This window comes from Pinus tabuliformis, chromosome 1_2 (genome assembly GCF_031772625.1).
Source record: "Pinus tabuliformis cultivar Carrire ecotype Pingquan chromosome 1_2, CPIR1, whole genome shotgun sequence".
Taxonomy (NCBI): domain Eukaryota; kingdom Viridiplantae; phylum Streptophyta; class Pinopsida; order Pinales; family Pinaceae; genus Pinus; species Pinus tabuliformis.
Window position 1 is genome coordinate 425,118,371 of NC_142298.1, and position 27,066 is coordinate 425,145,436.

Here is a 27,066-nt window from a genome sequence, read left to right on the forward strand (position 1 = left end):
CTCATGTATGAGAGGTCGTGATGCCATTTATTGGGAGTTGCAGTCTCGCTTGTTGTCTATTTGGAGGAGAGAGCAGTTGGTCTCACCTGCTGCTTATGAGCTAGCCGAGAGGTTGGTTGAGCAGAACATTGGGCTGTTTAGGAGGCAGTTGACCAGGGAGGAGCAACTCAAGATTGGGGGATCATGCAGCAAGAATGAGATGAGGAGGAAGGGACTTTGCTTTGTCTGCAAGGGACCTTGGGGACCTAACCACTCATGCTTGAGTGATGCTGGGGAGATGATAGAGGTAGAGCAAGAGGAGATTCCTTTTGACTTTCAGGGTGAGGACTCTTCTTTGGACAAGTCCATGTGTTCATACGATGATACCTCTGAGGAGCACGGGAAGTCATGTGGAGTTGATGTCAGTAGCCTAGATGTGCATCCATGTGTGGTAGAGAAGTATGACGAGCAGCTGATTGTTCCCAGGAGGGAAGGAGATCAGGGAGTAGATGAGCGACTGATGATTCAGCATAGAGAGCACATAGAGGAGCATGAGTCATGTAGAGTTGTTGACAGCAGGCCAGATTCATATGATGAGCAGACAGTGGGTCCTAGGAGAGACATTCAAGATGATGAGTCACCAATGGTGATTCAGCATGAGCAGCATATGGTGGATCATGAGTCAACTGAGGAGGGTGATGTGCACAGTATGCATGGTGAGCCTTCTAGGGAGGGCCAGTTGGAGGTTCATATTGAACTCGTGATGGTGGAGGATGAGAAACCACCCTTGGGGTTAGCCGTTGATGAGGAGAAGACAGATGTATAGACAGCTGGCAGGGTGACAGTATTCACTGACACTTGTTCTCAAGAGATGCTGGAGTATGACGGGATAGTTTGGCAAGAGTTTGGTGGACTGGAGGAGCGTGGAGTTTCCTATCAGGCGAGGGATATGGCAGTGCATCCATCTTTGGGTCTACCCATTAGTGAGGTGAAAACAAATGTGGTGGCAGCTAGCAAAGCTGCAACATATTCAGGCAACAACCCTCTCCAGGAGTTCATAAACAGGGCTTGCAGCAAAGTTTGCCCACTTTTTCTCATTAGAGGGAGAGAGATAGGATTTCTTGGACATGTTTTGATTGTCCAGGTAGAGCATCAGGAGTTGAGCATGGACTAGTATCCACATAGCAGACCAATGTTGCACGAAGCACCCCCCCCGGGTTCCAAGCCCGGAAGCGCGTCTCGTGCGGAAGCGCCTAGGAAGCTTCACCGGAAGTGTGCTTACAAATTTTTTTGCCGCTTCCTAGACTTTTCAGAAGCGTGGCTTGGACGTGCGCTTCGTACGGCGCTTCGGCAGTACGAAGCATGGCACTTCCGTACACTTACGTACGATTCCAGAAAAGCTTCGCGCTGTTTAGAAAATCGTTTTTTTTTTCATTTTTTTTTTTAATTTTAGGTGAGTTTGCTTGTTGAGGGTGGGTCCACCTTGGGTTAGGGTGAGGAATGAAGGCAAAAAAAATATAAATATAGCAAATGCTCCCTCATGGTAATGTTAAATTCTTAAAGTAAAAGTGACATTCTCCTTTATTTTTCATTTTCATCCTTTTACTTAAATTTTTAACATTACCATGAAATGACTCAGGATGTTTGAGAGTGGTTCCAGCCTCATTGGACTTCATATGGGGAAAACAGAATTTCATATCCTATTCAAAATTCAGCAGACTTAACAGTTTTCAAGAATTCAGGATCAATGGGATTGTGGCATTTCATTAGATTATATCAAGTATGAAGGTATGCGATTAGCATTTAATCAAGAGCACCAAGCCCTATATGTACCCTAGTGTTGGTGGTGTTAATTGTTGAACTCCTTTGTCACGCGGCATGCCCTTAGCAAAAAATTACCTTTCAATCAAGTCAAAATCATTGATCAAGCATGTTAAGCTTTTTCTACCATATTTTAAGTCTTGAATTAGGTAGTTTGATCAAAATTGGGCAATGTTGACTAATATCCCTAGACAATCGAGGTAGAGGCAAAGGCTAGACAAGAGGAGAAGAATCTAGATTCTAGATGGTTGATGCTCGAATAATTAATCATTAATGTACAATGGATGTTATATCTATCTTGATTTATGCAAAAATATGCATGTTTTCATGTCTTCTACAACTAATTTGGTATTTGGGATGTTTGTTTTGAGTATAAATGCATATGTATATATAGAGCAGATGCTTCGCTTCCTAGATTTTTGGAAAATGACGCTTCCGCGTCCCCGCTTCCAAAAAACGTCCCCACTTGGCGAAAGATCATGAGCTGGTACTCTGCTGATGGAGTATCATTTTTAGTCAGAGGCATTGTATTACAGGAGCCCTTAGAGGTGAGGGATATTACATGCTTTAGTTGGTAGTAGGATGTAGGCTAGCCACTCATCAGTATCTCAGCACAGCATCAGCATGATGAGACCGACCTTGGGGTATGCCAAGGATTGGATTGGAGAAAGGTGATGAGCTGGTACACAGTTGGTAGGGCAACATTCACAGCCGGAGCTACAGTATAGCAGGAGCCATGGAGCATTAACGCTCCTTCTTGGTGGCATTGGGATCTAGGTGGATCTACTTGCAGCAGGTTGAGTTAGAGATAGCCATGGGATCCAGGTACTGGAGGATCTAGTTATGTTTCAATAACTTGGAGACGTGACATGGACTAGTGGTTCGTATGGGATCTAGGCATTGGGTCTCAGTGGCATTGGGCCACCAAATTGGTCCATAGATTTGGATTGCTTGAGGGCAAACAATCTTGGGGCGGGAGGACTATCATGTCCCCATTTTTATTCTTCTTCATAGTACAACCAAGGTGGATTTCCAGGACAGGGGATGGCTAGGTCAGTGGAGCCGGTTTATGTTATCTGGGGTCCCGATGGAGTTTTGAGGAGTTTTTATGGGATTTGATGGCATTGGCTGGCATATTCCATCATCAACACAGTTTGCCTTTCGTTCCGTTGCATTCCGATAACTTTCAAAAATCAACATTATTATTGGGCATAACTTAATTAATTATGCTCGAGGTGGCATTCCAGGGAGATAAAATAGAAGACTCTAGAGGGGTCCATCAGATCTATAAAAGAGGAGGAGGCCATTGGAGGACATCTTGGATTGAGTATTGTTTCTTGTATGAGAGGTTGAGAACCCAATTCTCTACTCCATTGGTAGCCCCAGGACGAAAACCCTCGGGTGATTTAGAGAGATTGGGCGAGCACCCATCTCCCCTTGGTGGATTCATTCAGAATCCACAGGTGTAGAGATTGTTTCTCTGTTTCAGTTTGGAGACCAGAGGGTCATTCCCAACTATTGTATTGGCATCTATCTATATATAATAAAGCTGGATTTTGGTTGCTGCATTTCTCATTGTTTCTCATGTTGTGATCTTTTAATGAGATTTTGTGCAATTTATAGATTTATGGTTCTGGTTTTACATGGCAATCTTTTGGAAAATGCATGATAGTTTAATATGAAGTGCCTGTTCCAAAATTAATTGATTTGGGATACTACAGGGATGGTGGATTGCAAGTTCGTGTCTACTCTGATGGAACTCAACTTCAAGAAGCTATGTGGAAGTGTTGTTGGGCCTGGATTAGCAAACCCTTCCGAGTATCATCAACTTGTGGGGGCCCTGATGTTCTTGGTCAACTCCTATCCTGACATATGCTTCACTGTGAACACGTTGAGTCAATTTATGGTTGAGCCTCATCACATTCATTGGATTGCTACTAAGAATCTCTTGAGATATCTCCGAGGCACAATCCACTATGGACTGAGATACACTACCGAGAATTTGAGGCTACATGGATATTCAAATGTTGATTGGGCTAGCAGTGTGGTGGATCATAAGAGCACGTCTGGGTGCTGCTTCTCTTTGGGGTCTACTTCAATATCTTGGATGAGTAGGATGTAGAAATTGGTTGCTTTAAGCACCGCCGAAACCGAATACATTGTTGCGAGTATGGCCTGTTGTGAAGCCATTTGGTTGAGGAAGCTCTTCAATGAGCTATTTGAGCACGTGCTAGATACTACCGTGATCTTCTGTGACAACCAGAGTGGGATTTGCCTATCAGAGAATCACGTGTTCCACGACCGCTCCAAGCACATTGATATCAAGTACCACTTTATCCGAGATATGGTACAACGGGGAGCAATAAGGCTCCAACACATCAGGACGGATGAGCAGGTCGCAAACATTCTCACGAAGCCTTTGGGGAAGGTCAAATTCTTAACCTTCTGAGAGAGACTTGGAGTCATGGAAAGACCCTCCTATGAGGGTCCCATATGAGTTGGACACTAAGCTCTGGGAGCTCCTGGGGGCTTGGGGTACTTCTTGGAGCTATGAGCGACCATAGGGTGAGTGGTTCACCTTCCCCTAGTGGTGCGCTAGATACAAGGTGAGTGGTTCACCTTCCCCTGTGATACCCCATGATGGTTGACATGTGTGTAGGGTGAGTGGTTCACCTTCCCCTGTGATACCCCATGATGGTTGACATGTGTGTAGGGTGAGTGGTTCACCTTCCCCTATGATTGCGGACACATGTATGTAGGGTGAGTGGTTCACCTTCCCCTACAATTACGGACACATGTATGTAGGGTGATTGGTTCACCTTCCCCTACGATTGACATGTGCATAGGATGAGTGGTTCACCTTCTCCTTGCAGATGCCCCAGCACACATCCTACCCATGGAGTCTGGGACTCATGGGAAGTACCTCTCATATGGCCAATGAGTTGGGAAAAGTGGTTAGGGACCATAGCACTATCGATGGATGCATCGTGTACTGTCGTACTCCCTATGACTAGAATGCATGGTGTTCAACAACTTGATCTGGGATCAAGGACTGACTTTTGCTAGTGCGGAGTGGTAAGGTCTTGTGACTCACGCTCGATCACTTCTTCTTCATTATTACTTCATGGTTCAGCAGAGCAAAGCAGTGATGACAAATATGGTACATGATGGCAGGATGGCATGATGATGATAGATGGATTGGCAAGTGGACTTCTTCCTATTTGAAAGGGAGTGTTAAAATTGGCAACTAGGGCCAAATTCCACCTTGGGACAACTCATATGATGGAGATGATTATTACATTGGATTTCTCTTTTCAAGAGGTCCAATTTTGATATAAATATCATCTCATTCGGACAAGCAGAAGTGGAATTTTGAATTTATTTTCTATTATGCACAAATGGTCAAGGTTGGCCTCAGTCAAATGTAGGCTCAAGAAGCCCAATGGATGTGTCTCCTCACCCTCAACGAATTGTATAAATAGGAGTGACCTCCCTCCTCATTTGGACATCACTCACACACAACATTCTTCTCTTGATTGGTTTGTACAGCTTAGGCAGCCTCCCTCTCTCTCCCACATGTGGCATAGAAGGACGAAAATTTCAGGACAAGTATAAGCTGAAATTTCAAAGAACAGACTAGTGTTGACCAGTGTTGACTAGGGCTTGTTTAACCATCTTTGATTGCATTTTTGTAGACAGATTTCCAATTTCTTGAGTCTGCATTCTCTGGCACAAAAACCGAGGTAGTTAGGGTAGTTTGACCTGCGATGACTGGAGGATGGTTTGACTTCAGTGTTCACTGAAGTTTGACTGAGTTTGACTAATGCTGAGTGGACTGTTTTGGGTTGAATTTGACCTTTCTTGAAGACCGAATTGGATTGTTGTTGACTGAGCTGCTTAGAGGAAGTTTTGGTGTTGATTTGACTAGCGTTGACTTTCTGATTACGACCGCAGTTGACTGTTGTTGACTATTGATTTTGACAGGTTTTCACTGTGTATTGGGAAAGTAAATTTGATCTATGTACTCTATCTCTCTGCTGAACTATTGAATAATAATAAGAAGATTTGATCAAAGGGTTTTCCCCACATTGGGGTTTTCCCTAGCATCTGCCAAATCTTGTGTCCTCTTGTCTTGGCTTGTCTTCTGCACTTGTTTTAATGTTCTATCTGCATTTACTGTCAATGTGATTTCCTCTGGAAATAATTGGAAATTGTCATTGGGTTGATAAGCAACATTGAAGTAAATTGTGCTAAAGCATAGAACATACCATTGTTATCTAAAATTAACAGTACACTTAAGCAAGCAATAATCTAAGGAAGAATGACATATCATCTTAAACCAAGAAAGTATATTTGAAGAATGTATGTCATCAAACCCATCTTATGAGTGAAACTGTAAATCTTAAGGTTATTGACAAATAGAAATACAAACATTTTCTATTTACCAACAACCATCCTAAGACTTAGAATAGTGAATTTATTTAGCATAGAATACCATTCCCTAGACTTCTCTTTACAGGTAGATAACATCCTTAGATAAGTTATAACACAAAAAGAGAGCATCTAAACAATTACCATTATTACAAGATAAGACATCTCTAGCCCAAGGGACTAGCTCAACCAGTTGTTGCCAATGTTGTTGAGCATTTGGCTAGTTCTATCCCAGCGAGTGCCTAGTTCAAATCTCCTTAGTTGAGGCTCGTTAGTCCACACCAATAGGTTTACCAAAGATGCCATCCATGAATGTGGGTTTGCATCCCTTGCGTTTTCCTGTGAGGTTTTTCTTGGAAAAAGAAATAAGACTTCTGATCTCTATATTGCATATAGACATGTATCTTGACATTTAATTATTCTCTATTTCGTTCTAATTATGATTTCCATGGTTACCACAACAAAACAGTAATTCAAAGTTCCCTTATGAGGTTATTTCTACTTTTGTTCTCAACAAGATGATTATTGATTTCTTTTAAAATTGCATATAGATGCCTTATACACTCCCATATTGTGATTTCACACTTGAATGTAAATATTAATCCCAATGTTTGCTTCTAGTCGCATATGAGTATTCTAATCTAATTAATCTAATTAAAGAGCAATAAAATCATACATAATTCCATAGCATACTATATTATCTCTGAAATCATGAAAAATATCAAGAAGATATATTATTTGACAACAAGAAAATAACTTTTATTATAACAGGTTCCTTAATCCTATTACAGCAAGCCAAGTGATGCACACACCCGATGAGCAACCCAGTAACTCCGCTCCCTCATTTCAATCAAAAGTGGAAAAGTTGGAGGAGCTTTACGCTCTAGAACACTCTTTTGTGTTCCTCTTGCACGAGCTTCATCATCCCCTAATGTGACCACTTGCACTCCCCCAACCTACAAAAGCAAGAAATAAGACAAAGGATCATCAAAGGACTAGATCAAAAAATTGACCTTTAGTGGTGAAAGACACTAAACACAACCATAATGTTTATAAAAATGTGATATGAATTATGAGACAACAACTTAGAAGCACTAGTTTTGTGTTTAATGACATTTTAATACACAATTTTTATGGCCCTAGTTATAAAAACTATTGTAAAAGCCAACTTAATATTATGAATTTTTAATATACAAAAGGACACCCTACATTAGAAAAACTAGTGCAAAGACCAAACTGAAAAAAATAGCACAAGACCAAATTGATAGAATTGCACAAGGACAAGAAGATCAATTTAGAACTATAAAGCAGCAAGGTTGGTTTCTCTCTAGCATTTTCCAGAATTTATATCCATGAAAAGGACACACTTCCACACAGTTTTGGGAAAGCATTTTCTTTGCATATATGAGCTCCCTTTGTTATCTAGTGAAACAACCTTCTTAACTTGAAATGGTTTTATTCAGATGTTTATATGACATGCCTAATCTCTACAAAGGATTGTTGTAAAGAATCACTAGAAACACATTTTCTTATTGAAGTGAGTTTTGACCAAAATTTAATTTTCCCTTGTAATCTTCATAACAAGACTTTGTCCTTTATTATAAATACGTGTGTAACATGAACCTTAGTTCATAGCTTTGACATTAGTGACAGTGAATTACACTAGCTCACAATACTTGCATTTTATTCATTATCAAGATGCACTTACGGTGACAACTCTCAACATTAATTTTTAATTACCAAAGTAACCTAGCACAACAATCCTTGAATACTATTAATATTTCTAAAGTACCAAGTTGAGTTTTCGGAAACAACCTTCAAATAATATTTGTCACTAAGATGAGTTAGTAATGATAGTCCTCAAACAATTATGTAAAATGAGTCAGGATGATGAGAAATTGTAGTAATAAAAAAAGTGATCTAGGACCATGCAAGTTTAGACCACATGAATAAGTGCTTCGAACATCAAGTGGAAATCAACATGTTGTTAATTTTTCTTAGGGCTATATTGTTCTTTGCTTTAGATAACTGCATTTGCAAACTTTTCATTATTTACACATTACATTCACCCCATAACATCATAACACCATTAGCAATTATGTAGAAAGAACAATAACATCAGTGCAATGGAACAATAAAGAATAACAAAAGAAAAGCATGCACAAATAGGGACACCAGGAGTTAGGTCAGAGACCAAGGAAAAACCCCACAAGGGGGAAAACCCAACTGGATTCTTCTTCTATTAGATATTCATCAATTGTTCAACTGAGATACAAAGTACAACATCATGAGATATTATCAAACATATCAGGCCACCTAGGGCCAACCCAAGTCAGTTCACAACTTTGATTGTAAACTGAGACAAGTCTAAGAGAGTTGCCATCATAACACTGTCATATACAATCTCTGTTGTCCATACTATCATCAAGAGGATGTTTCCATCAGAGTCAACGCCATGAACACTATCACATCAAAAATAACTGTTATGCATTACCCATCTGTAACTGCCATTAGAAATTATAAGCAGAGTCATTGATACTATATCTCCTTTCCATCTAGCATTGTTGTCAACCATTAGTTCACTGTTACATATTGAGGAACTGTCATAGGATTATTGGCAATCAAAGTTACTGCCATAACCTGCTATCAAGATTACTGCTATATTATTGCAATGTCATGATAAAGTAAAGGTTAATACTGTGCCATCCATCAAAATTATGATTTCGCTGTCAACATAAATAGATATGTGGACTGTCGAGCCATAGAATATATCAAGGTCATTGATATCAACATTTCAACCATGCATTATCATAACAAGATAATTGTCATTGAAGAATCCTAACCAGATATGATATTTCCTCCATAGAATATCGTAATGCTAACTATAAATCATAGTAACATTCAGGAGCTTACATACATATGTGGACTATAGAGAGTACGAGACATACATATGCAGACCATAGAGCGTGCGAGACGTACATATGCAGACCATAGAGAGTGCGAGACCATGCTATGCATATTCAAATCATCGATTACAGAGAAATCGAGACCATCCCATACATGATTGGATCATAGATTGAGATCATACACAAAGATGCGAGATCATACCTTACATACTGTAATGTGAAGACACACCATACAAACTGTGAATAAAGTAAACCTAGATCTTATGCATTGAGCCACAAAAATTAGGGCTACAATGACGATGTTTCTATGATTGATGCTATTACGATGAAGTAGATGAGATGTGTAATATTCCTAGGGAATTTTTACAGTAAATAACAAAGCATACATAGACAAAAAGCCACAAAAATTAAACACATGAATCAGACCATGAATATGCACCAAAAACTACGTTGCTGAGCCATTTTATTAGAATATGAAGAGGGTACAATGAGGTGCTGGAAAGAGTGCACCTGGGCTTGCTCAAGGCAAGCTAGCTAAGCCCAAATGAACAATAAGAAGTCCCTCTCAGGTATGTTGTTGCTCTATCTCTTGGCTTTGCGCTGAACTACCCAGAAATATGTTGTTGGGTGTGAAGATCTGCTGCTAGGGCCTCCTCTGGTGCTTAGAAAATTCTAGGAAATTAACCCCGGCCTCTCCACCAAATACCCAGAATAACCCACGAAGGAATTGGCCTATGGTTGACCTTGGAATTTCGGCCCTCTTTTCCCTCTATGGCTCTGCTGTTGGGAAATTTGACCCACCTATCAATCCTGCTGCAAATGGCCCCAAAAATAGCTGCAATCTCCAAGCAAATACTCTCCCTAGCTCCTCCTCAAATCTCAGGCCCAAACTCCCTTCACTCCTCAACTCCCAAGTGTGCCTCCTCCAAGCACTGTGCAGTCCCTGCACTGCTGTTAGTGACTCCTCCCCACAAGCGCACTCCCACTGCTGGAACAATCTGAAAATGATGGAACTCCCTCCTTGGGCTGGCACTCGAAGTCCACCAAAGCAAGGGTTGAGATTTCTACTTGGAAACACTCATGTGCTAAACAACACTTGTAGACTTGGCTTCAGCTCAAGCGTGCTATGTCAAAGACAAGTTTTCTGAAAGATGAATGAATGACCAAATGAGAGCCTTTCCTTCCTTTTTGTCAAAATGCCTCCAACGTGCTCATGTGGGCCCAACTCGATTTCCTCCCACCGAATTTCCCTCCAAGGCATGCGTATTCTCCATGTGGGCCGCAATTCTCCATGGGTGGCCCCCACGCTCCACTAGTGGCTCGATATTCTCTTCCACCTCTAATGTTTGGGGCTTGATTTTAATCAAAAATCAATGTGGGGCCTCTAAACCCACATTTCCTAAGTGCAAACATGAATTAAGACAAAATTTACCAAAATTGATATTTCACTTAGCAATAATGCTAAGTGGGAATATCACAGTCCTCCCCGCCAAGACGTTGCTTGTCCTCAAGCAACTGAAATGAAGGATGCTAAAGTATTTGTTGCCCTTCTAAAGTGGCATCCTCATCTGGTAGGCTCCTCCATCTGATCAGAAGCTCCTTAATGACCCTGTTCCTCAAATGCCTCTCTCGAGTGTCCAAAATAACCTCTGGCTCCAAAACTAAGTGCCCTCATCATCCATAGGGGGTAGCTCTGTAGTTGCCATCACTTGCTGCCCCAGTGCCTTTTTCAGGCAAGACACATGAAAAATGTTGTGCACCCGACTACCCGGGGGTAGCTCTAGCTCATATGCTACCTCCCCAACTCTGTGAGTGACTCGGTATGGCCCATAAAAACAAGGTTTGAGCTTCTCAGCCCCCTTCTGCTTGAGCGATGATTGCCTGTACAGCTGAAGCCTCAAGAAGACCAAATCCCCTACCTCAAACTGTCTCTCAAATTTGCCCTTGTCTGCATAAAGTTTCTGCTAGTTCTGTGTTGTCTGCATGTTGTCTTTGAGAGCCTGCAAAATGTCTTAGCTCTCTTGTATCCAATCCTTGGCCCGAGGGGCTTTGCTATCTCCAAACATCACATCAGCAAAAGACAATGCATTGTAACTGTATAGAGCTTGGAATGGAGACATGCCTATGGAGATGTGGTACGTGGTGTTGTAGCAGTACTCTCCCAAATGTGACCACTGTATCCATGCTCGTTGATGGCTCGCCACATAGTTACACAAGTAACCCTCCAGCCATTTGTTAACTATCTCTGTTTGCCCGTCTGTTTGGGGGTGATAACTAGTGCTCAAAGTGAGCTCAGTGCCCACCAGTTGGAATAGCTCCTGCCAAAATCCCCCCATGAACCTGTTGTCCCGGTCACTGACAATGGTCTTCAGAAGACCATGTAGCCGAAACACCTCCCTGAAAAACAATTCGACCACCTGTGAGGCCGAGTACCAAGCTGAGATGGCAAAGAAATGTGCAAACTTTGTCAACCGATCAACCACCATGTAAATGCAGTCTTTGCCCTGTACTGTGGGCAACCCGATAATGAAGTCCATCGACACACTCTCCCATTTCCCCTTAGGGATAGGAAGAGGCTGTAGCAACCCTGCAGGGTGTGACTACTCACCCTTGTTCCTCTGGCATGTGTCACACTCCCTAACATGCCTCAAAACGTCATCCTTGAGGCCCCTCCATGCAAATGCTCCTTGATGGCCCTGTACGTCTTTGTGAACCCCTAGTTCCCTGCTAGTGGTGACTCAAGGGCAGCCTCTAAAATCTTCTCCCTCAATTGGGAGTTGGGCACCAAGTAAATCCAGTCTCTGAAGTAAATCACCTCGTTTATCACCCTATACTAGTCATCTATCACTGCCCAATCAAGGATCTCACATGCAAATCAGTCCTTGGAGTACTCCACCAGTAACTGCACCCTCCAATCTAGGGCAATGCTCATCAGCGAAAGGGCAACCTGTGAAAATTTCTAAATTGAAATTCTACTGCAACAGCTGATTTATTTCACCTACTTGTTATTCACAATAAATTATTTACGAAATCCCTTCAACAAATATTAAAATAAATTCTACTGCAGTTATCACACAATTACCTAGAGAAAAATACATGCACAAGAACCAATCACATCAACGCAATTGTTTTTGGACAATTGTCCCCGGAAAAACCCAATGCGGGAAAATTAGTGCAGTAGATGAGGGCTTTATTAATCTTCAACAACAATTGCTTTTACAAGGAATGATCTTACAGAGAAACTTAAAAAAACACCTAAGACTTTCTCGTTGAGAATTTCTGACACTTTGGAGACCCTGCTTCCACTCCCGCGTCACTCTGTGTGGCTCAGCGTGGCTCTAAGTGGTTCTACATCCCTTTGTGTCAGAATGCGTGAGGGTTACGTCTCTCCTCTGGACTGCATCTCTCTCTACGCTGTCTCCCACTGTCCCTGTGTCACCTCCTCCTCAGTCACTGCCTACTGCTAATGTCCTACTCTTCCTCCACCTTGGAACTCTCCCTCTGAAATCGATCTCCTTTACTTGATAATCGATTTTCCTTGAGATACTAATTATCTTCCGGTGTGCCTCCAAATGATCCTCAAGTCTTCTCTTATACTTTTCCTGTTGGTGAATCAACGGTCGAGATTAACTCTCTAATCAACGGCTAAGATTAAAACAGACTCGATCCTCATCTCTTAGAATCTTCTCATCCTTATCTTTATTAATACCCATTAATATTTTTATTTTCCTAAGTTTAGACTTAGGAACCCATTAAAAATATTAATTATTTTAATAACTCCTCATCCAAGTGGAATTTCTCAAAACGATTTCTGGGTCTTGGAGATCTCATGTGCCTTAGCCTCTCCTCCAAATTTCAAGGCTAGAATACATCTGATGCTACAAAAATTGAACACTCCCTCTTAGCGAGGAATGTGCTCTAGCAATGTTTCACCATAGAACCATCACACTGATCCTCTGCATTGGTCCTTTGTGTTGATGCTTGGCTTGCTGCCCCACATCCACTGCATTGTTGCTTCCTGTACTGTTGCCCATGACATTGCCACTGCCACTCCTGCATCTATACTACAGCTCCCTCTAACATGTTGCATCATGCTGCCCATAGCACTGCCACTGCTAACTATTGCACTTTAACTCCTGACACTTATCCATTTCTGCCACTGAAATGGATTCTTTACCATCCCCATCTTCTTCATGAAATAAACAAACTTTGTTCTTCCTAGAGCCTTGGTGGGGATGTTTGCCACCTATTCTCCTGTAGGAGTGTACCTCAACTATACTGCTCCTCGTTGGACACAGTGTTTGACAAAGTGACACCTGATATCGATGTGCTTTGACTGATCATGAAATACTGGATTCTCAGAGAGCTTGATGCAACTCTGATTATCACACATGATCTTGGTCACTTCCATCCTTCTCCTAAATAGATTCACAAGCAATTTCCTAAGCCATATGGCTTCGCACGAAGCTGTGCTAGCTGCCATATATTCTGCTTCAGCTGAGCTCAGAGCCACGGATTTTTGTTTCCTACTACACCAGGAGGTCATTCCTGATCCAATGTTGAAACAGTACCCAATTGTACTTTTCCGATCTACTGAACTTCCAGCCCAATCTACGTCAGTGAACCCACTCAGCCTGATGTCATTGCCTCGGGTGTACAATAGTCCATGCTCGATTGTTCCTTGTATATACCTGAGAACATGTTTGGCTGCTGCCCAGTGTGCCCTCTTAGGTTCCACCATGAACTGACTAAGGGTGTTGACAGCGTAACAAATGTCTGGCATGGTATTGACCAGATACATCAGGGATCCTATAAGCTACCTGTACAAGGTGGGATCAACGTCTTTATCTTTTGATCATAGTTCTAAAAACCGGCCACAAAAACCGGTAACCGGTCTAACCGGCCGGTTAGAGGCCTGGCCGGTCCGAACCGGCCTAAAAAACCGGGTTAGATACCTCATGTGCCCAAAAAACGGCCCTAACCGGTAAAAACCGGCCGGTTTAGGGCGGAACCGGCCGGTTTGTAGCAAACCGGCCGGTTTATGGACAGCCCACCGAATTATGACAAAAAGTGCAGCGGTTTTGTGGTTTAGGGGTTTTGGTGGTGAGGGAAAGGTATTTTCCCTCCAAAAACACCCTCACACTTGCTATAAGAGACCCCTCTCACTCTCATTTGTCTCACACAACTAATTTGGAGTGTTTGTGAGTGTTTGTGAGTTTGTTTGTGAGCTTGGAGAGTGTGGAGTTTTTGCTGAAGTAGTCATCTTGGAGTTGGAGTTGGAGCTATTTTGGAGATAGTGTGTAGCTGTCAGTGGAGTTGCCATCTTCAAGAGGAGGCTAAGGGAGCTAGTTTGCATTTCCAGGTAAGGATTTGCACTTGATAATTCCTCATTTGAGTCTGCTGTCCATGAATTTTTTTTTTTGTGTTATAAACTTCTCACTTCTATGATCTACCATCCAGGGAGTCATCATGCCTCCAAAAGCCGAAGATACTGCATGGGCTCATTGTGATATGATTGATGGCAAAATGATCTGCAAATATTGCCAAAAATCCATTCAAGGAGGGGGTATTAACAGGTTCAAGCAACACTTGGCTGGGATAGGAGGCCATGTAAAGCCATGTGGAGCACCAAATGAAATAATAGGGCATATTAGGGCAGAATACCTTCAGAAGTTTGAGACTCAAGTCACTGAACCAATAGAGAAGTTTGTGGCTACACAGTTTGGGAGTCGAGACTCAACCAACTGAGTTTGATCATGATGACTGAGACTCATGAGAAGTTTCAACTTCAAGTGATAATGTTGATCACTATTATAGTATTACTATTATCATATATGTAGAGTCTAGACTGAAGTCTTGTAGTAGGCCACTGGCCCCATAGTTTGTAGGCTTTATTTTTGCACTCTAGTGGCCATTTAGAGCCTCATTCCTTATGTATTTTGTCGATGATATGTATTGCACTCGGTGCCATTTTGATATATTCACCTTTAAGGCTTTACATGGTATATCAATGAGCAATCTTTGCATATTTTGTCTCTATTGGCTTGGAATCATGGTTTTAAATCTTAAAAATAGTTTTTTTCATTAAAAAATAATTATTTAATGTATTTTTCTAAAACCGGTTCGTTTAGACCAAACCAGTCCTGGTTAGACCGGTTCCGGTCGGTAAACCGGTTCATTAGGTGGACCGGTCCGGTCACCGGTTCCGGTTTTAAAAACACTGAACTTTTGATGCATCAATCTTCTTCCAGTTGGTGATCATTTGAGTAGCCATAGGTCTACAATCCTGCATCCTGAATCTCTTCAAGATCTCTGCAGCATATCTCCCTTGTCCAAGGAAGATCTCACCCTTCTGCTGCCAAACTTCCAACCCCAGGAAATAATGCATCTGTCCCAAATCCTTCATGTCGAATTTTGTGGCTAGGTTCTTCTTGCAGTCTTTGATGAGCCTGGATGATCTTGTCACCAAAGATCATCCACATATAACACTAGGATTGGAGGCTCATTCTCTACGACAAGATAGTAGAGATTAGGGTCTACGTCACTCTTGATGAACCCCATCTTCTGCAAGTAGCCATCAATTTGAGCGTACCATGCTCTAGGTGCCTGTTTAAGCTCATAGAAGGCTTTCTTTAATCTGCATACATCAGATTTCTTCTCATGTGTCTCAAAACTTTCTGGCTGTTCAATGTATACTTCCTCTTATATTACCCTGTTCAAGAATGTCGTCTTGACATCCATCTGATGAATCTCTCACCCCATCTGTGCTGCAGGAGATATCACCGTTCTAATATAAGTATACCTGGCTACTGGGGTGAAGGTTTCTTCGTAGTCTATCCCTTCCTTCTGAGCATACCCCTTAGCCACAAACCTAGCTTTGTATTTCTCCACACTACTATCTGCAGCATATTTGACCTTGTAGATCCATCTCGAACCTACCACTTACCTGTCCTGAGGCCTAGGTACCACTTCCCAGACATCATTGACCATTATAGAGCTGTATTCCTCCATCGTAGCATCTACCCATACTTGATGCTGAACGGCCTCCTGAAAACTAGAGGGTTCCCCAACCTAAGCTACTAAGGCTTGGTATATGTGTGGTTGTCTTCACTCCCTTTTATTATTCCTGGGTGCACCAATGAAGTCCTCTTCATCCCGTAGAATCTGTGGAAGTTCCCGACTCATTCTTCCACTGGTAGTAGGCACACCAACAGCTCGTCTTTCGACTAATCCTTGGAAGGCATTTCTCAGGATTTCCTGAAAGCTCTGTCCACCATGAACTTTACACCCCGCCGAACTACTGCCTTCCTACTCCCTAGAAGATAGACTCTATATGCCTTAGCATTCTCGCTATATCCCACAAGATATCCTTTCTCAGCAGTTTGATCTAATTTCTTTCTCTTTTCTTCGGGTATACGGCAATACGCTAAACCCCCAAATATCCTGAAATGACTGACTTCAGGTATCTTCCTGGTGAAGACCTTCTCCGGAGTGATTTTGCCCAATGCCCTGTGTGGAGTCTTGTTCTGGACAAACTGTTGTGCTACATGCTTCTGCCCACAGGCACTTTTTCCTTTCTGCTACTCCATTATGCTCCGAATTGTAGGGAGTTGTCCACTCTCTTCTGATGCCTTCCTCAGCGAAAAAATCAGTGAAGTCCTTGTCAACATACTCTCCACCACTGTCTGAGCGCAACACTTTTATCTTCTTTCCTATCAGATTCTCCACTAGAGCCTTGAGCTCTTTGAATTGACCAAAAACCTCATCCTTGGTTTTCAGAAAGTAGATCCAAGTCTTCCTGGAATGGTCATCGATGAAGGTGATGAAGTATTCGGCACCACTAAGAGCTTTTGTGGGCATCGGTTTGCAAATGTCTGAGTGTATAAATCCTAGCACACTCTTAGCCCTATTGTTATTTTTGGACAACGCTGCTTTGGAATACTTTCCCAAAGCGCCACCTCTGCATACATCATCTCGTTTAGTACTTAGTTTTGGAACTCCTGATACTGCTTTCCTCAGAATTCTCAGATCCCCACGGTGTAAGTGTCCCATCCTCCTGTGCCATGGTTCATTGAAATCTTTGTCTCCATTACTTCCTATCAGTGCCATTGGTGATTCTAGTTGCAACCTGTTACTTCTGATTCCAATCTGGGCCTTCTTTTTCCAACTCGGGTGTTTGACATATACTTTCTCCTTAATGAAGAAAACGTCACAACCTTTGTTTTGAAGCTGAGATACAGAGAATAATTTCATCCCCAATCTTGGCACATGCAACACATTGGTTGCTCGAAGTCGTTCTCCTGCTTTGGTTTGAAAGACTACAGTGCCTCTTCCTACTGGAGTACACTTTGCCTTATTTCCCATGGTGATCTGAAAATTCATTGTTTCTTCCTGATAATCTGAAAAACATTCTCGGATTCCTATCATATGCCAGGAAGCTCCACTGTCTATATACCAAACCTCAGAGGAGGCAGAGCTTGCTAAGTAAGCTATTTCTTCTTCCAACAAAATAATTGTAATTCATAGCCCTCGTGCATTCTTTTGGAAATCTGCGCGATTCCCCTTGAGTGGATGCCTCTGCATCATGCTCTTGACCCATAGTCGATTTTCCTCTCCTGTTGTCGGATCTCTACTATGATACCATGTGAAAATTTCTCATCTGAAATTCTACTGCAGCAACTGATTTATTTCACCTACTTATTATTCACAATAAGTTATTTATGAAATCCCTTCAACAAATATTAAAATAAATTCTACTGCAATTATCACACAATTACCCAAAGAAAAATACGTGCATAAGAACAAATCACATCAAAAAAGTTGTTTTTGGACAATTGTCCTCGGAAAATCCCAATGCGGGAAAACCGGTGCAACAGATGAGGGCTTTATTAATCTTTAACAACAATTGCTTTTACAATGAATGATTTTACAGAGAAACTGAAAGAAAACACCCGAGACTTTTCCTTTGAGACTTTCTGACACTTTGGAGACCCTGCTCCCACTCCCGCGTCACTCTAAGTGGCTCGGCATGTCTCTGAGTGGCTCTGCGTCCCTTTGCGTCAACCTGCATGAAGGCTACATCTCTCCTCTGGATTGTGTCTCTCTTTGCATTGTCTCCCAATGTCCCTGCGTCACCTCCTCCTCAGTCACTACCTGTTGTTGATGCCCTCCTCTTCCTCCACCCTGTAACTCTCCCTCTGAAATCGATCTCCTTTACTTGAGAATCGATTTTCCTTGAGATACTGAGTATCTGTCGGTGTGTCTCCAAATGATCCTCAAGTCTTCTCTTATACTTTTCCTGTTGATGAATCAACGGCCGAGATTAAGTCTCTAATCAATAGCTAAGATTAATATAGACTTGATCCTCGTCTCTTAGAAGCTTCTCACCCTTATCTTTATTAAAACCCATTAATATTTTTATTTTCCTAAGTTTAAACTTAGGAACCCATTAAAAATATTAATTATTTTAATAAAACCTCATCCGGGTGGAATTTCTCAAAGCGATTTCTGGGTCTTGGAGATCTCATGTGCCTTAGCCTCTCCTCCAAATTTCAAGGCTAGAACACATTCGATGCTACCAAAACTCAACACAGCTGATCTCTTGGAAAACACATCTGCCACCATGTTGTACTTTCCTTTGACGTACTCAATGTCAAAGTCGTACGCTTGGAGCTTGCTCACCCACTTCTGTTGCCTCTCCTGCAACTACTTCTGCTCCAAGAGAAACTTGAGGTTGATGTGATATGTCTTGACCCTAAACTGGTTCCCCGGCAAGTACTATCTCAACTTGGCTAGCATCGCCTTGTCATAGATAGAGTATAGCCTCTCGTGGGGCAATAGTTTCCGATTCTCGAAGGCTATGGGATGCATCAAAATTGCGCCTATACCCTCTTTGGATGCATCACACTCTAACATAAAGGGTTGGGTGAAATCTGGAAGTGCCAATACAGGACAACTGCTCATGACTTGTTTGAGGCGATCAAAAGCCTCCTGTGCTGTAGCTGTCCACTCAAAGGCCCCCTTCTTCGTCAGATCGGTGAGGGGAGTTGCCAACTGAGAGAAGCCCTACAGACTTTCTGTAGTGCCCACAAATCCAATCATCTCTGTCACATTCCGGGGCTCTCGCCAATCCCGGATGGCCTTAATCTTCTCCTCATGGACCCTCACACCGTCCTCCCCAATGACGTGCCCTAGGTAGAGCATCTTTGTCAAGCTGAACTCGCACTTAGACAGTTTCGCATAGAATTGCTACTCCTCCAAAATGCGCAACATTGTCTCTAAGTGTTGCAAGTGCTCCTCCCATGTCCAATTGTAGATCAAGATGTCATCAAATAACACCAACACAAACTTCCGTAGCTATCCACGAAACACGTGGTTCATGCAAGACTAGAAAGTGGTTGGTGCGTTGGTTACACCAAAAGGCATAACCAGGAACTCGAAATGCCCATAATGGCACCTGAAAGTGGTCTTAGGGACATCCTGGTCCCTCATCCTGATCTATTGGTACCCGGAGCGTAGATCAATCTTGGAGAAGAATTTCACCCCCCCAGCTCATCCATCAACTCATCTCTGCATGGGATAGGGTAGCGGTTCTTCATGGTCTTCTTGTTAAGGGCCCTGTAGTCAATGCACATCCATAGGGACCCATCCTTCTTCACCAGAACAACTGATGAAGCAAAAGGGCTGGAGCTAAGCCTGATGTACTTGAGTGCCAACAACTCATGAATAGCCCTCTGTTATAGCTCTTATACCACTTGTTATAGCTCCGATACCACTTGTTATAGATCTTATACCACTTGTTATAGATCTAACCCAAAGATATTATGATAACCTTTTCTTCTTCCCTTGGGAGATACCACTTGTTATAGCTCTGATACCACTTGTTATAGATCTAACCCAAAGATATTATGATAATAGAAATAACCCAAGAATAACAAGATTAAAATATAGATAAATGCTTCTTTATTAATCAAACCCTTATGGTAGGGCAACACCATACATTCACTCCTTAAGGAAGGAGAACACTCCACAAGATTAGATTTACGGTCAAAGCGCTCTATAAGAGCTTTTTTGAAGGCATCCCAAGTCAAAAACCTTCCATTGGAACGTTGATGCTCTTGCCACCATTGTCGTCTTTCATTGTCCAAGTACATGCTTCCCACCATAAGCTAAGTCTCATTATCATAGACGTGATCCAAATATTTCTCCATTTGTGCTAGCCATCTAGTTGGATGAGAGCCATCAAATTTATACAAGTCTCTCAAAGCCCGATCTAGGCCCGCCATCACAAAAAATATTGGCGAAAATTTGAAATGGTCACAATATTGCTCAGAATCCCTATTATAACCTGTTTTCAGAAATGGAACATTCATTCTACATCTGCCCATGTGATAGAAATTCTGATCCAGGCACTAGAATTTCAGATCTACGCTGCAACTCTCCCGCTGTCACCAAAATTTCTGCAAAAAGAGTTGATTTTAAATCAGCGATATCTCCCTCATCCGGACTCCGATTCGACTGATTGTTTTTTGAAATTAGGTATTTTTTCACAAATATTCCAGATCTACAATTAGATTTTGCAGATCTTGCACCAAGACGTCCAGATCTGCGCCGCAAATGCGCTGCCCTGAAAAATTGTCTGCAACCCCACTGATTTTTAGATCAGCGATATCTCCTTCATCCGGACTCCGATTCAACCGATTTTTTTTTGAAATCGGCTATTTTTTCACAAAGAATACAGATCTGCAATTAGATTTTGCAGATCTTGCACCAAAATGTATAGATCTGATCTGCAACTCGCCGCCCCTGAAACCCTGCAAAATAAAAAAAAAAATCTCCACTTTTGTGCCCAAGAAAGTGCTCTGATACCACTTGTTGTAGATCTAACCCAAAGATATTATGATAAGAGAAATAACCCAAGAATAACAAGATCTGAATATAGATAGAAATGCTTCCTTATTGATCAAACCCTTAAGGTAGGGTAACACCATACATTCACTCCTTAAGGAAGGAGAATACTCCACAAGCCATATGCCTGTTCATACAATAATCCTTCACTCTCTTCCTTGACATGGAGTCTCTAGCCTCTATATAGGCCTCATACATACAATACCATAGGTCATTACCATGGTTCCCTCATACCATCAAACTAATACCATGGGCCCATTACATTATTATTAACTACTTGTGGTCCCTTACATGATATGGGTTAACCACCTTATTTATTACTATGGCCCATCCCATTATTACATTATTACCTTGGGTACCTCCCTTGGTACCCCATATTATCCCCCCTAGGTATATAACATTCCACCCCCTAAGCATGTTTCGTCCCCGAAACATGGGAAGAACACAAATAATAAGATCTACTCAAAAGAGTAGTCCATTGATACCATGCACGTGCATCTAGCCATCCAAGAGAAAGGTGAACCCTCGATCTCGCTGATGCCTCGCTCGCTTGAGATGGAAGTTGACCGTGGCAGCTCTTCTGTGTTGATGTGTAGTAGGTGGATCTTCTCTCCTCGCTATCCGTCATACGGGGGTTGTTGTCCTTGTGACTACTTGGTTTCCATCTTGATGGTTGTCTTGCGGGGTGATGTGGGTGATGATATGTTGAAGTTTTAACCCACGATGTCTTTTTCTTTAATTCACCCTGCTGTGGTGCCTGTTGTGGTGTCTTCTTTTCCAATATGACTTCAACCACTGAACCCTCATCATATGTGTCAGCACCTGTTACCTTTTCGGCTTCAGCCTCTGTTTGTGTTTGATTGTCGACCATCAACTGCTCATCATCTGATATGTCAGTCCCTGGAACATCTTCTGCGTCAACCTCCGTGGACTCTACCTGTTTATTGATGGAAATATCCTGTAATGTAATTTTCTTCTTTTTATACCAGAGCTTCAAGAATTTCTTCTGCACATTAATATTGATAGTACCCACAGATTCCATCCAAGGATATCCCAAAACAACATCCATATTATCCATCTCTGAAGCATAAAAATCACCATGAAACACATACTTATCCATAGAAAGCTTCAAATCCTTATAAATTTGAACATCCTCATCGTCAACCTGTGTATTTTCAATTTGTTTTGCTGAAACTTGCAATTTTTTTGCCAAGTTGACATTTATGAGATTTTGCTTGCAACTCAGATTTATAGACACAATGATTTTCTCCTTCTGAATCAATCCATGAACCTGCAATACAGAGATACCAGCAAAAAATAACCCTTTTGGTTCCTTGGTTTCCTTCTTTCCTGTAAAAATAAAATCTTTGCTAGGCTGTGTGTCTGTCTGTGTGAGCTTATCCACAAGATTAGATTTACGGTCAAAGCGCTCTATAAGAGCTTTTTTGAAGGCATCCCAAGTCAAAAACCTTCCATTGGAACGTTGATGCTCTTGCCACCATTGTCGTCTTTCATTGTCCAAGTACATGCTTCCCACCATAAGCTGAGTCTCATTATCATAGACGTGATCCAAATATTTCTCCATTTGTGCTAGCCATCTAGCTGGATGAGAGCCATCAAATTTATACAAGTCTCTCAAAGCCCGATCTAGGCCCGCCATCACAAAAAATATTGGCGAAAATTTGAAATGGTCACAATTCCGTCAATATTGCTCAGAATCCCTATTATAACCTGTTTTCAAAAATGGAACATTTATTTTGCATCTGCCCATGTGATAGAAATCCTGATCCAGGCACTAGAATTTCAGATCTACGCTGCAACTCTCCCGCCGTCACCAAAATTTCTGCAAAAAGAGCTGATTTTAAATCAGCGATATCTCCCTCATCCGGACTCCGATTCGACTGATTTTTTTTTTGAAATTAGGTATTTTTTCACAAATATTCCAGATCTACAATTAGATTTTGCAGATCTTGCACCAAGACGTCCAGATCTGCGCCGCAAACGCGCTGCCCTGAAAAATTCTCTGCAATCCTACTGATTTTTAGATCAGCGATATCTCCTTCATCCGGACTCCGATTCAACCGATTTTTTTTTGAAATCGACTATTTTTTCACAAAGAATACAGATCTGCAATTAGATTTTGCAGATCTTGCACCAAAATGTATAGATCGGATCTGCAACTCACTGCCCCTAAAACCCTACAAAAATTAAAAAAAAAAAACTCCACTTTTGTGCCCAAGAAAGTGCTTTGATACCACTTGTTGTAGATCTAACCCAAAGATATTATGATAAGAGAAATAACCCAAGAATAACAAGATCTAAATATAGATAGAAATGCTTCCTTATTGATCAAACCCTTAAGGTAGGGCAACACCATACATTCACTCCATAAGGAATGAGAACACTCCACAAGCCATATGCCTGTTCATACAATAATCCTTCTCTATCTCCATGTGGAGTCTCTAGCCTTTATATAGGCCTCATACATACAATACCATGGGTCATTACCATGGTTCCCTCATACCATCAACTAATACCATGGGCCCATTACATTATTACTAACTACTTGTGGTCCCTTACATGACATGGGTTAACCACCTTATTTATTACTATGGCCCATCCCATTATTACATTATTACCTTGGGTACCTCCCTTGGTACCCCATATTATCCCCCCTAGGTATATAACACCCTCTCTATCTCATCCCTGTATGCCTTGGGATGTTAGTGAGGGGTAGTAATCATGGCCTGTACCCTTGGATCCAACTCAATGGTATGCTCAAACCCCAGTCTGGTGGTTGACCCAGTGGTATGTCTCCAAACACTACTAGGTACCTGTCCAAAATGGCCTGTATATCCAGGTGCGGTGGCTTGGGCTGATCCCTAGCCTCTGAAATCCTCAACTCCACAGCCCACTCAATGTCCCCGTGTCTTAGATCCGCCTCCATCCTGTGGGCTAAAACAGTCTGTGGAGGGTAAGAGTGCATACCCTGTAGCAAAACTAGTTTTCCATCTAGCCCTATGAACTCCATCTCCAACTTCCTCCAATCAATAGTGACTCTGCCAAGCGAGTAGAGCCATTGGACACCCATCACCACATTGGTGTCCGACACATCCACCACGAAGAAGTGATCTGTCACTGAGTAGTTCCCCATGGTCACTGTCAAAGCTGGAACATAGTTTCCCATGGTCACGGTCAAAGCTGGAACATAGTGTGTGCACTGCATGGTTCTGTCACCTGGCACCAGAACCGAAAAACCCTCAAACTCCTCAGTTGTGATACCCCTCCTCTGGACCATCTATGCATCAATGAAATTGTGGGTAGCCCCACTGTCTACTAAAACCGAGACACGCTGCCCCTGCACAGTGCCCTTGATCCTCATAGTAAAAAACTTGGGTACCCCACGTAGAGATGTGAGGACCCCTCTTGATGGAGCGAAAGGAGCTCCCCCTAGTGGGGGTGGTGGTGGTGGCCCCCTCTCTGCCTGCCCTACGCTGTCATCTCCACCCATCTCCAAATACACATCATCCTCCACATCACTGTCAGAAAAGACCTCAATGTAGTGGGCCTTGCCCGTTGCGCATCTATGGCCTAGAGCCCATGGTTCCTGACAGGTAAAACACAACTTCCTTCGAAGGTCTCTTCGGGTCTCCTCATCCAACTATCCACACCCCTAGTTGGTTCTCAGTGGTGGAGCTCTAGTGTCTCTCCCCCTCTGTGGGAAGCCTTGTCTAGGTGGTAGTGGTGCTCTAACCCTTGGTAGGGAATCCTGCAAATCTCTGGCCCTCCCCACTGCATCCTGCAAGGTAGTGGGTCTGTTGGACTTCACCAGTCCCTTCAGTGGCTCTACTAGCCCCTCTATAAACATGAAGACCCTCTTGGACTCTGATAGATCCGACATCATCACTAACAGCCTCAGAAACTCTGAAATGTAAGCCTCAACACTCCCGGCTACTTGAGCCTTGTCAACTCCCCAAAGTGCTCCTTCGGATCCTTCCTCTCAAAACACTCCAACACTCTCCTGGTGAAATCCTCGTAGGCTGTCACCCCGGCATGTCCCATTGTGGTTAGCCCATGGAACCACCAATCATGGGCTTCTCCCTCTAAATGTAGCGTGGCAATTTTTATTGCCTCCCCCTTCATCATCTGGTTTAGCTGGAAGTAGACATCCAGCTTCTCTACCCACGCTCTGGCTGAGCTCTTAGAAGAGCCATCAAAAGTTGGGAGAAACAATCTCCCACAGTACGCTGCAAATCTATCCCCTGCGTGTAGTTTCCCCCACTTTGTCCCTTGGGCCTATTATTTCCCTTCAGCTGGCAAAAGTCCCTAAAAGTGATAGCTTCCCTGAACTCGAGTCCATAGGACTGATACTCCAAGAAGTAGTCCCCCATAGGCAACTCCTCCTGCCCTTGCTGCCCACCAGCTCCAGATGTCAAGAATGTTGGAATAGTGGATCTAGGTGGTGTGTTGGGAACAAGAGGCATGTTGGGGTTAAGGGATGTGTGGTGCTGCAAAGTACCAGAGCCTTCACCCACAACTGGAATTCCCCTTGAATTTCCTTAACCTTGTTTTCTTCCCCAGGAAAAATCGTAATTTTATTCATAATGAGAAAAATTACATGTTGTAGATGCTAAAGGCATATGCATATTATCTGATCTTGATTTCTCAGAATCCAAAAAAAACCTATCTATTATTTTCTACCTTTCTTCTTTTCCACTTTTGCCAACCACCAGTGTTGGGAGTGGATATTACAATGGACATTTGATTCTCTTTTGAATTTGCTGGATATTCTTTATCAGAATCAGATCCCTCTGATCCATGAATTCGTTTGCTACCACTTACTTCCTTTCCTGATGTGTACAACTCCTGCTGTTGCGGAGGGTTGTTGGGCCTCAGGCATGCAAAGTTGTGTTCTATCTCGACCTTTTGTGAGTTGTTCTGAAAGTTTTGTACATTATTGTCTGCAATATTTTCTGTTGTCTCTTCTTCTTCTGCTGCTTCTTCCAGAGGCTCTATGCATTGCCAACATTTTGGCTTTTGGTATTGTTTCTTATTTATTTTGGGGTCTTTTTAAGCCTGTGGACAGGCACTGTGAAGGTGACCTGTTTGTAGACTTCCATGACATCGGAAAGCCATATTTCCATAATCTAATGATTGAGTCCACTAAGTATTATTGTGGATCAGTACAATGCGATCCGGTAATCCTTAGCTAAGATCTACTTTGACACATATTCTGGCGAAAGTAAATATGCTTCTTGTAAGTCTATCATCATCAATCTTGAGAAATTTACCTAGGGAGTTCCCTTTTGCTTCTAAGATTTTGTATCCTGACCCATACATGTATTTTAGATACCACCATAGTGGTGGCATCAAAACTTGGGAACCAAGGGATCATGAAGAGTCCTGCATTGCCCTAGAACCATGGTCCCTCATTGAAGGCATATTCCTTATCTTTAACTATGTTGAATTTGACGATAAAAAATCCTTTGGAGCATAAATGTATTTGACAATTCAGTGTCCATGTAGAAAATATCCATTGGTGTAGTGCGTCTGATTTGGGCCAAAATCCATTAAATCTACATATGACTGCTTTAGTATGGAAATCTGAATAAAGCTCATTTACCTCAGGCAGAGAGACTGTTAAGGCTGGTATCTGGGATCTTTGTTCCACGATATAGGGCCCAGGTAGCTTTGGAGGTGGTGCTAGTTTGGTTTGGGCTTCATCCTTCCCTTTGACTGCGTCTTTAAAAGAGCCTATGCCCTTTGAGCTGGTTCCGGAGCATCCAACTCGCAATCTCAGATTGAGGATGATGGTCGAATCTGAGGCAATGCCATAATCCTGTAGTGTGCAATTATCCTGTAAAATTTGTCCTGAATAAATCAAGCTTTGCATGTGTGCTGATATGCCTAGATGTGTTTGGATTTCGCACTTTAATTCTTGGATCCGCCTCCCCTTCCAGATCCGCTTGCAAACAGTCCTTCCTTGCAACGTACTGATAAAGATTTGAATCAAATCCGAGTT

General features: G+C 42.3%; 1 protein-coding gene across 1 annotated transcript in view; it reads right to left on the bottom strand.

Annotated features, from left to right (window-relative positions):
• LOC149206164 (uncharacterized protein ycf45-like) overlaps window positions 1-27,066 on the bottom strand; it is a 330,357-nt gene that overhangs the window by 86,455 nt on the left and 216,836 nt on the right. Inside the window, exon 6 of the mRNA XM_089397614.1 lies at window positions 7,044-7,187. Within this exon, the coding sequence (XP_089253740.1) occupies window positions 7,044-7,187 (144 nt within the window). The remainder of the gene's footprint in view (window positions 1-7,043; window positions 7,188-27,066) is intronic.